Consider the following 12,018-nt stretch of genomic DNA (forward strand, 5'->3'; position numbering starts at 1 on the left):
GACACGGAACAGAAGAAATTGTTGATTAAAATCATTATTTTTGTTTTCTTTGCACACAAAAGTATTCTCATATCTTCATAAAATTACTGTTGAACCACTGATGTCACATGGACTATTTTAACAATGTCCTTACTACCTTTCTGGGTCTTGAATTTGTCAGTTGCGTTGCTGTCTGTGCAGCAGCAGAAAGCGCTTAGATTTCAACATAAATATTTGTGTTCTGAAGATGAACAAAGGTCTTACGGGTGTAAAACAACATGAGGGTGAGTAATTAATGACAGAATTTTCATTTTTGGGTGAAGTTGGCATACTGCCGCTCACTGATATCCTTTTATCTCACTCCTGAGTAGGATGTTGATGCAAAGTGCAAATGTGGCATAGCAGAGATAAAATGGGTCACGTTTCCTTAAGCAGACAAGAGTCGGTTGCTTCAAAGGAGTTCTTTATCAGTCGAATCGCGGCACAATTTATGTGGAAGGTGAACTAAATTTGTATTAATATAATACTGTTTTACCTCTTTTTTTGCAGAGCGGTGAAGTTCTTCTTAAAGGCGGCACTAATCTGGCTCAGCAGTTCCACCAGAGAGTGGCTGAGGAAGCTGGGGTTGGCTGGCTTGGGGTTGAAGTTATAAGTAGTGGACCTGCAATGATTGTTTTCATGTTATGACCAATTAGAGAAATGGCTGGTGTTACATTTTTATACCATTTTGTATAAATAAATTAAAAATAAAACAAAAAACCAATTCAGAAGTATTTTTCCCCCAATCATTTTTCCCAAAAACCTAAAGAGTTATGAAACATGAACCAAACCAAACAGCTACGAGGTGAATCACAACATTACAAACTTTGATTTGAAGCAGGAAAGTATTGATGATCAAAACAACAATGGATAAATATAAAACTACAGAGTGTTTTCACAATGTGTCAACAATTGGCCATATTAGCAGCCCTCAATGTACACAATGCCCTGAACTGAACGAAACTGGCATATTTTGCTGATTATTGCTGCTAAAAATGATCAATTGTTGTCATGTTTAGGCTGTACTAATCGGTCAGACCAGGAAAAACATTTAGAGTTCTATAGACTGCCAAAAGTTATAACAAATCAAGGAGAAGAGTGAAAAAAAACTGTCTGAGGAACAAAAGGCATTTGTGGTTGGCCAAACTGAAACAGGATTTCCAGGGAAAGAATCTTGACAACATTCAAGTTTGTTCTTATTTCCGGTCAGGTAGGTGAAATATTAGGCTAATATCTTAATTAATACTGCTTATACGTATCTTTACCACCAATTAAATTAGGGTTTTCAAAATATTGCTTACTAAGTCCTTCTCTATATGATTTGGCAGCTTCCACATGCTTTTCCTTGGTTTAGACAGCAAAAAGGAGCAGAACAGCATATTCAGTAGTATATTAACTGTGCAATCCATGCTGTTGTTTACATCTGAGTAACTGACCAAAACGTGATGTAAGTGCAAACTCTCTATTGATTTAAAGGTCTTGCTGCAGACAGAAACTATATATAAATCTTACATTTATTGCAAAAAAAAAAAAAAAAGTCTCTTCTGGCACTGATTGGTGGAAATTCTCTGCAGAATTATTGGTAATGTAGTTTTTCATGAGAAATTAGACTAATGGCTTCAACAAAAGCATATACCATCCATTAACTACATTGCAGCTCGCAATAGGCCTGTCTTTTAAGCTATATAAGTTCTCATTAAAAATCAATTCCCTTATGGACAAAATGAATGGGATTTTCATTTACAGAAATGGTGCACTCTATAAGCCTGCCAGGCTGACCAATCAGAATCAAGTACTCTAGAGAGCAGTGCAATCACTTACTGATTGAGGTAGAATCCGCGGGTGGAGGCAGTGATGCTGACGTGTCTGTCCTCAACAGTCACAATGTAGAGATACATGAGGTCACCATGCATCTTTCTGTTGCCAGGCGGTGGGTTCCAGCCACTCATGGTCAAGACCTTCAGACACTGCATAGGCTGCAAACAGAGGCCAAGAGAAATGTAAACAAACGTCAGAAAACAAAAGCGAGACGTCATGAAAAAGTCAAGGAAAAATCTGTCATCTCCTACCTTCCAGTCTTTATTCTGTGGCTGAAGGGGAACCAAAGGACGCTCTTTGCTGCCTGGCAGAATGTGTTCAGGAGGTGTGCAATCAATCTGCTCAAGCTCATTGCCCTTCTTTTTGCGTTTCCCAGTATCTGAGAAGGTAAAAACAAACAGGTCATTGAATACAAGCCATCAACCAACTTGAACCCACTTAGGACCTCTCAATCTTCCTGTCACTGACCTCCAAGGTCTCCATCTGTGAAGACACTGAGGAACGAGAGGGAGTTGCAGTCGACTCCATTATAAGCGTCTGATGGATCTAGGCTCTTCAGAAGGTCTCTGATGTGACGGACGTGTATGCGAGCTTCACGCACTGTGTAGGGCTCTACAGGAAGGAAACAAGACTATTTAAAGCTCTGCACCTTCAAATGAGACGTATACTTGAGAAAGAATTGTACCTTCGACCACTTTGAGAAGGGAGCCTTCCTGCAGGCCTTCAATGGATTTGAGCTCAGCAAAGTTGTCGAGTACGTTGCCGTCGAGTTGCAAGGAGAAGCAGGTGCGGTGGCAGGTGTCCTCACGGTCCATTAGAACTTGGTGGATCTCTTGCACCATCTCTTGTGGTGACACCTGAGTAGAAACCCACAGATTTTGTTACAATATTTGGTTAGAAACATCTCTGTTTAATGAAACGTTAGTGCAAAAACAGGACTCACCTGAAGGTCAAAGGGTTCAGTTCCTGGTGCTTGGATCTTCACAGTGAAACCAGTGTCTTGAATTACAATCACTTCCTGTTCGTTGGCGTCCTCTGCAGGGTCTGCATCGGCACTGCCGTCCTGCTTCGAGTCAGCCTCCTCGGCCTGATCGTGACCGGCGTCTCCGTTCATCACTGCGGTGTCACCACGGTGCCCTGTGGGAATTTTTTTTTTTTTTTTTTTAACACACAGACGGAATCACGGAATCCAGTCATAAAAATGGAATTTACTGTTATAACAATTTTTTCCATATTTTAGATGAATAAATCAAAACGTAGTTCAGTACACTTAAATCAAAACACGATATAGACTAGCATCTGCAAATATTTAGTTGCAAAAACATGATTTAAATATGAATCCTGCATGTTCAGCGTGTATCTGTGTGAATGAATGGCGCAAATGCGCAATTTCGTTTACTACACATATACCGAAGCACACGTATCAATATTCGTATGTGAACACGAAAATCTCTTTTGAGAAAAACTATCATCTTATCATATACAAACAAAAAATTAACAAACAATCTGCAGAACTGCTCTGAGAGACTTTTCATGAGCATTTGACCATTTCCTTTGAGAAAAACTATCATCATAAAGGTCTTCAGAGTAACCCATCAAAATAAAAGTTTGGTTTAACTTGAAGAAACTGTGACAGAAATATATGACTTAATGTAATGATAGTACTACTACTAATAATATATATATATATAGACACAGCATTCAACAAAATAAAACTGAATTTGAGAGAAAAAAAAAAAAACTTAATAGGGCCTTAAAAATGTAATTTTTGTTAAACTTTTAATTCATTGCTGTTAAATTGTGCATGTTTCATGAATTCAATTAATGAGACCTCCTTTTTGATTAATATATTTGTTCATTTAACCATTAAAATAGAGTCTAGAAAAACTGAAATAGAAAATAAAATGGAATCCAGAAAAATTGAATTGCTTTTAAATTTAATTTAATTTTAATTGCTGTTAAATTGTGTATGTTTCATGATTTTAATTAATAAGACATGATTTTTGATTGATTTTGTTCATTTTACCATTAAAGCAGTCTAGAATAATTAAAATAGAAAAAAAATGGAATCCAGATAATTGAAACGGAAAAAATGGAATTTGGGGAAAAAATACAACAGATTTCATACAGCCTTAAAATTTTAATATTTGCTAAACATTTAATAAACAATTTAATTGAGTATGTTTTATTATTTCAGTTAATTAGACATGCTTTTTCATTAATATTATTGTTAATTTAACCATTAAAACAAAATAGAGTCTAAAAAAATTTAAATGGAAAAAAATTGAATCCCTAGTCATTTTGTTTAACCCAAAGCACTAATTAATTGGTTGTACAGTCATTCCAAACACTGTTGTTTCAGTTAACTAAACCTAAAATTTAAACTAAACCATTTTCATCCATTTAAAGCTGAAACTAAATATAAATATTAGATGAAAAACTTTAGAAAACTAAAAACAAATATTGGCATCTAAAATAAGTTACTGAATTAGCTCAAAAATCAATGAAGGCTAAATAGAAATATTAAAAACTACAAAACAAATACAAATGGGAAAAATTAAAATAATAGCTAATATAAAACAGTAATACTATAACAGCATATAAACCAACTCACTTTCAATAATCGTTATATTAGATGATCTTAATAATCATTAGTTACAGCCCTCTACTTACAACACAGGCCTCACTAATCACTTAGCTTGCCGTTTAGCTGGTACTGCTTAGCCTGAAGAAGTTGCTTAAAGGCTAGTGGATTTTAACCAGTAGGTCAGCCCTAGCACAGCGGTCAGCTTCTGAGGGCCTGTGACGCTTCACACACTGTGCACAATACAGCTCCCACAGCGCAGTGCCGGGCTGCCATGGAGATCTCCACGGCAACAGTTTAAGTCCCGGGTCTCGGGGGGCGATCATTCCCGGCACGCTCTCCGGCTGAATGCTGCCGGACCAACTCTGGTGCAATATCATCTGACTCGATTGTCTGAGGAGGTCCCATCTGCCCTACTGATTGATTCACTCAAACAGATCTGCTGAGGCTGCATGTTTTGCCACACACTGAATTGAATAAGACGACAAAGACTTGTGATTCCTGCCAAGGCAGACATGTTTTCAGATGCCACAGCTGTCTCGGCCCTAACTCTCAGCTAAAATACACTGTTTGCTTTAGACAACTGCAGCACGTCCTTGGCTCTCTTCAATGGTCACGGCTATAGCAACAAGCAGCTGGTCTCACACTACAGACACCGAGGGCCACAGGGGAACCAGATCAAACAGATTTCAAAACAGGGCTACAAAAAAGCCCAAAGCAGTACAAAAAGCACAATTTATGTATTATATACTTGTGGCTAACAGCAAATGTCATGTAATGAGTAACAACTTCTCACTGTCTAAAAGGAATGTGGAGATTGGTCATGCTTTCAGTGAGTTACAGCAGCCATCATCAGATCAAAGTGAAACTGACTGTCTTTCATCAGACCTAGCGGCACCATAAGGTTATTTTATCTTGCTCGAAATTGAATGTTTACACAGATCTCCACCAAATCCAATCCAAATCTAATCACAAGCATTAGGTCAGGCGGTGAAAGCCTATTGGTTAAATATAAGGGCTGTTAACCCAAATGTCAAACCATCTTACTGCAAGGGAAACCTGTAAATGGTGTACTCAATGTATCTGATACACAATATTTCTTTTTCCTTTTTACATTAATCTGGCACAATATTTGATGTTATTTACTACGCTATTCATTTTAAGGATGTCCTGTTTATTATTTCGTATTAACATTCAGAGTTTTTATTTTTATATTTAAAGTTTCATCGATTTTACCGTGTCATCTTTTAAAAATAGGTTTTATTCATTTTACGATCATTTTTAGGTTTTTTCAGTACATAAAAAATGAAAACGAAAAAATAACTTCTTGACAAGTATATTTATGTTTTATTATATTTTATTTCAGTTAACATTTATTTTTCTTAAACGAAAGTGTTTATGGTTTTAGTTAACTATTATAATCCTGATCAGAACAACAAATTGTGGATTTGCACAGGCCTGAAACAGTGGGATCTCAACCTTTTTTTTGTATCATCGTTTTCAAAACCAATTTGCCAATAAAATAAAATCATTTAAAAAAAAGTTGTTGTCAGAGTCCTTGTTATTCTTAATTTTGACATTCATTTTCATTTTCACACCAGACATTTATTTATATAACATCAAAATATCGGTTATTGGTCTACTTGATCTGTAATAATCTGTAACAGCACTGAGTAACATATATTGGTTAACCCCTGCTCCAAGGGTCTCACTGTCCTCAACAATATTCAGGGCCCCAGGGCCCACTTTTCAAGTTGTGTATGAATGACTGGATAAGGATTCAAAATATTGTTTTTTAAAGATGTTTTTACTCAAAATGTCAACCTAATAAAATATTTAAGAGCTTGGCATAACTAGAAAAATATATTAATTATTAAAATGCTTATGATGTTTTACCATTTTACCAAAACACTGGTAAAATTAAAAGAAATCCTTATACTACCAGTAAGAAGATTTAGAATGTTTTTAATGTTTTTCTTTTTTAAAGAAGACTGCATTAATTTGGTACAAAATACAGCAAAAGATGTAATATTGTGAAATATTTCTATTATTTAAAATAACTGTTTTCTATTTGAATATATTTTATTCCTGTGATCAAAGCTAAATTTTCAGCATCATTACTCCAGTCTTCAGTGTCACATGATCCTTCAGAAATCATTCTAATATGCTGATATGCCATTCAAGAAACATTTGTTTTTAGTATTATTATCAATATTTAAAACAGTTGAGAACATTTTTTCAGGATTCTTTGATGAACAGAAAGATTCAAAGATCAAAAGCTTTTGTAACATTACACACTATACCAATCAATACCAAATTCTGTTTAAATTAAAAAAAAAAAAAAAAAAACATAAGTGATGACAAAGATATTTACAACATTCTATTCAACAAAAATTCTACTCAGCTGTTTTCAAAATAATAATAATATTTTTGAGCAGCTTTGAAATCACACAAATAAATTACATTTTAAAATATATATAATATATAATATAATATATAATATATATAATAAAATATACATAATATTTTAAATAGTAAAAATATTTCAGAATTTTACTTTTTGCTTTACTTTGGATCAAATAAACACAGGTTTGGTGAGCAGAAAAGACTACATTAAAAATATATATATAAAAAAAAAAAAAAAAACTTTTGACTGTAAGTGTATATCACACTTATTAAGTTTGCTGAGGCCCCCTGGTTGAGAACCACTGTCCTAAAACAACTTCAAACCACCCATTTCCTTGAATTGCATCATAACAACGGTTGCCTTTAAAAACAGATCAAAGTGTGCATGAGGTTTGTCCCTCAGCGTTGCACAACCCTAAAGTCAATCCCCTTGTCCTTCAGTCCTCCCTCTCCTCAGCTGGGTGAAGTCCAGTTGGACGCCACAATTAATGAATGTGAAGGCTGGAGGATCACACAAAACCAGTTTACATTAGACTATACTGATATACTAATCTCCCTCAGCATGTTCTAAGACTTCACGCCATCCTTTATCCGTTAAGCCCATTGCGGTCTATACAGTGTGTGTGTTTAATACATTAACACATGCATCACAAACGGCACTGCTGCCAAACTTATTGTTTTCCCTATTATGATGTGAATTTTAACAATGATAAAAAGGCAAGTCCCAGTCTGAAAAAACAAAGCAAACTTACTAAAGGGCAACAGCATAAATTGGCAGTGAAACCTTCAGTCAAGCACAACAAGTGACGCCTGCCAAACTTTATCACAGCTGAGATCATGGTGGCCTACGTGAGACGTAAAAGAGGCTGCAGCCTCTACAGATGCCCTGTTGAGCGACATGATGTGTTGGGACAACAGCGCATGGTGTTGAACATTTGGCACTATGAATACAAAAGCTACAGGCAGTGATCCTTGTAATTTAAGCTGTGCAAACTGCAAACAAATTTTTATAGTCAGTCATGTTTAAACAGAAGCATCCAATAATACACTAATTAAAATACTGTACTGGAGTACGTTTTACAAAAAAAAAATACTATTTCAGTTTTTCAAAATGTCACATTTAATTCAGTGTCACTTGCTGTTTCTTTGCAAATTAACTACCAATTTCTGAGTGAAAACATTTACTACACAAATTTCTATTTAGTGTAGGATGGATAAAACTAGTGAAATTCAACTGCTCTCATATTTTATTATACACTACCAGTCAAAAGTTTTGAACAGTAAGATTTTTGTTTCTTAAAGAAGACTCTTCTGCTCACCAAGCCTGCATTTATTTGATCCAAAGCATAGCAAAAAGTCAAATTCTGAAATATTTTTACTATTTAATATAACTTTTCTATTTGTATATATTTTAAAATGTAATTTATTCCTGTGATTTCAAAGCTGAATTTTTAGCATCATTACTCCAGGCACATGATCCTTCAGAAATCATTCTAATATTCTGATTTGCTGCTCAATTTATTATTATTATTATTATGTTTTCAGGTTTCTTTGATGAATAGAAAGTTCTGAAAAATAGAAATAGAAATCTTTTGTAACATTATAAATGTCTTTATCATCACTTTCGATCAATTTAAAGCATCTATGCTAAATAAAACTATTCATTTCTATAATTAAAAAATAATTATATTAAAAATATACTGACTCCAAGCTTTTGAATGGTATAGTGCATAATGCTACAGAAGCTTTTTATTTCAGATAAATGCTGATCTTTGGATCTTTTTATACATCCAAAAAAAAATAAATAAATAATGTTTTAAACATTGATGATAATATGAATAATCAAAAAATGTTTCTTAAACAGCAAATCGGCCTATTAGAATGTTTTCCGATAGACTGAAGACTGGAGTAATGAAGCTGAAAATTTAGCTTTGATTACACGAATAAATCACATTTTAAAATATATTCTAATAGAAAACAGTTATTTTAAATAGTAAAAATATTTCAAAAAACACTGAAACCTTTTCCGAGGTACTTTTCATAATTATGCAAAATGTTTTTAAATGACAGCATCCTTAAAAGCAGGAATATGAGGTTGAACAAATCTTGCAGACTGGCTATAAAAATACAGTATAATTACTACAAACACCTAGCAAACCAAAGATGCTCTAACCAGCTTTCTAATCAAATTTATTAAACATTTATTACATATATAATAATAATGCAAATGCATTCAAATCAAGTCAAATGCACAAAGACATTTTCACAGCACATAATGAAATCACAACAATGAGGTCACAACCAGACCAACAAATCTGAATATTAAACACACTCAAAGACTGTCAGAGTGAGCCATTCCACAACTGTCATGTGCCATAATGTCACTCAGCCTCTTCCAAGGTCTCCTTAAATGTGACTTGCTGCAGCTAGCTAACTGACAGTGTCCACAACACCCGGCTACTTGTTCTAAAACGGCTCTAATGACAGCTTGCAGCTCGAAAATAATTCGCAAATTACAGGATCACTCCTACGTGCTAGACAAACTGTGTAATCCCAACACTTACCAAACAGATCCCTCTATATTTAACTGGTAGCAATAACCTTCTATCGGCATACATGCACCATGACTTTCCATGTGTGCCTACTTCCGCTTCCCGGTCGAGGAGCGCAACACTTTCCTGAATGAAAACAGGAGGGGGGCCGATACAGAGGGGAGCGTTTAAACAAGCGGTTAACTGCTAATACGATATTTTTTAAAAGCAAATTGTCTAAACATTTTATTATATTAGGCTCTTTCGGCTAGTAAGACTACGCCGTGAGGAGTCACCTAAAAATTAGACCGTAGTAAAACGCAGATCTCCCTCTCTCGCTCAATAGTTCCGTCCCACTGAAGGTGACCTTCAGTTTATTCGTGTTCATGCGCGCTATTACAGAACATGTGCGTCAGGATCTCACACACAGCTAGCGGGCAGTCTGCTAAAAACACTTTACACTGCTGATAATTAAAGTTAGCCTGTAAATAACAAGTAAAGCGTCTGGATTCATCTGTAGCGTATACGTTTAAAGGTGGCCGTTGAATCATTTACGGCAGATCTGCACTTGCTGTTGGCTTTGCTATAGCAGACATGCATATAAACATGTATTGATGATATGCAGTTAGACAAAATATTGAAATTAATCGTACTATTGCACATTGCTGTTCTAAATGACTGAACTGGGATGTATTTTTGCCACTGTTATGTTCGTATTCTTGCATAATAATAATGCCTGAGTACACATACATTAGTTTACATTCACCTTTGATGTACTTTACCATCCTGTTGGCCTAAATTAGCCTCGCCTGCTATTAAATCTACATAAACTCATGATGAAAATGGTTCAACCACAACATAATTTCAGTATTTTTCCAGTATGACTGGAAAAATCAGAAAGGGAAGCTTAAACACGCATTTACACAGACTTGAAACCCTGTGAATGAGTTTATCTACAACCAAGCATCATTTAAGAACAGTACTTGAAGTACATTAGGCAAGACAGTGAATTCATAAAAATGAATGGCCTGTACAAGGTTGTTAAGCGCACTGAAGGCACCTGCTTCCCTTTCAGAAACATTTAAACAGACACCCCTGCACTTTGCCTGTTTGTGTCCTTTGATACCTGCTTCACTTTGACCTCTATCCAGTCAATCATATATGAGATCTAAACACTGATTTACTTAAACTGCAGTGGGTTTTTGTTTAATTCCATCAGGATCATTAACAGCAGAGTGATGCATGCTATATTGTCTTACAGTGGCTTTAAAACTGACTTACCGCAGGCGCATGCATCCTTCAAGGCTGTCTTGCTGGTGTCTTTGCTGTTTGCTGTGTCGCCTTCCCGGGCATGATCAACGGGGTTGCAGTTGGGCACTGATGCTGGGATGTCATCCGTCTTGCTCACCATGATTCGTTTCCCAGAAGACTTATTTGGTTTCGGAGTTAGCAACAGATGTCCGTTGCTGAGGGCTGTGATGCGGGTCTGTTGTATGGCTTTCTCCTTCAGACAGAATGGCTGCTGCCTGGTTACATGCAAAGATATTACAAAAACAAGTTAACTTGCGAAGGACAGTTCTTAGCCTGGCTGTCACACGTGGTTTCTCCTCCTCTTGACCTGCTTGCCTTTGTATTTGTCCCACCCACCAAACACAAGGCTACGGCAGCCTGAGAGCTCCATTTGGAGAAGCGTATATTACTGACTCGGTTTAACGTTGGTTGTTTAGTTGGTTCTCATTAAAATATGTTACGTAAAACTAATATGTTACATAAAATTAAAAAAGATAGAAGGATCTGCATAATATCCTCAATAACAGTAACTTTCGGTCGAGCAATTATCTTGAAATATCCGGTTTAAAAACGGTACGGTAATAATTTTACAAAATGTTACAAATAATTGCATAAATATTGTAGAATACATTTCAAAACTAAGCAATAATTGGATTTATTTTTTGGAAACCATATTTGGAATATTATTGGATGACAAAAAGCTGTGTTTTTATTATTATTATTAATGTAATGTTGATTCTCGGTAACTTTATCTATAAATGTAGATGTGTGAAGACAAAACCTCTTTATTTTATTTGTAACAACGTCCATTATTTCAAATATATCCATTCTTCAACGCGAAAGTAAGCCTATGGGCGAGACTTCCGGTTCATTAGCAGCTGTAGAGAAGTAAGCAGGGAGAAAAATAACAACGTGCGGTAAACGGTAAAACACTACAAACCAGTTTGTTTATAATTCGAATAATGCATTGAAATAATATGGTAAGACCGCAATTTGCAATATCAATCTCAGCAAAACAAGCTCTTTTGTGCTGCTAAAAATAGCTGGAGGTGGCAGTATTGTCAAGAATTGGGCTATTTTAACAGTTGCCGCAGGTTGTTTTTAATGTTTGCGGGTTGAAACGACCCCAGTAATGTGATATTTAGTCACTGGGATTCGAATTTTACATGGGGAATCCCTCCAAAAATGTGTATTTTACCCCTCAGAATGCATTTTTTTACTGGGGGACCCCCCGTTGAAATGCCATTGGGCTAGTTTTGAGTAGCAGTTGGGCAGGTTTTGTTGTGAAAACATGGCAACCCTGGCAGGCAGATGAGGCCGGAAGCCAGCCTTGCTGAAAAAACAGCTAAAACCAGTCTAGGCTGGTCTTAG

General features: G+C 35.6%; 1 protein-coding gene across 3 annotated transcripts in view; it reads right to left on the reverse strand.

Moving 5' to 3' along the window:
• The window catches only part of cluha (clustered mitochondria (cluA/CLU1) homolog a), a 28,507-nt gene extending 17,520 nt beyond the window's left edge, over positions 1-10,987 (reverse strand). For 2 of the 3 annotated variants that reach the window (XM_051128582.1, XM_051128581.1), the window contains exons 1-7: positions 10,639-10,987; positions 2,780-2,973; positions 2,522-2,693; positions 2,305-2,448; positions 2,088-2,215; positions 1,840-1,994; positions 515-640 (exon numbers count right to left, since the gene is read on the reverse strand). In XM_051128582.1, coding sequence (XP_050984539.1) covers positions 515-640; positions 1,840-1,994; positions 2,088-2,215; positions 2,305-2,448; positions 2,522-2,693; positions 2,780-2,973; positions 10,639-10,768 — 1,049 coding nt within the window. In that variant the 5' untranslated portion in view covers positions 10,769-10,987. Of the gene's footprint in view, positions 1-514; positions 641-1,839; positions 1,995-2,087; positions 2,216-2,304; positions 2,449-2,521; positions 2,694-2,779; positions 2,974-9,390; positions 9,518-10,638 lie in introns of those variants that run through there. The other variant, XM_051128584.1, reaches the window with a different exon arrangement.
• Between the last annotated feature and the right edge of the window lie 1,031 nt (positions 10,988-12,018).

Source organism: Labeo rohita, chromosome 15 (assembly GCF_022985175.1).
Source record: "Labeo rohita strain BAU-BD-2019 chromosome 15, IGBB_LRoh.1.0, whole genome shotgun sequence".
NCBI classification, from domain to species: Eukaryota; Metazoa; Chordata; class Actinopteri; order Cypriniformes; family Cyprinidae; genus Labeo; species Labeo rohita.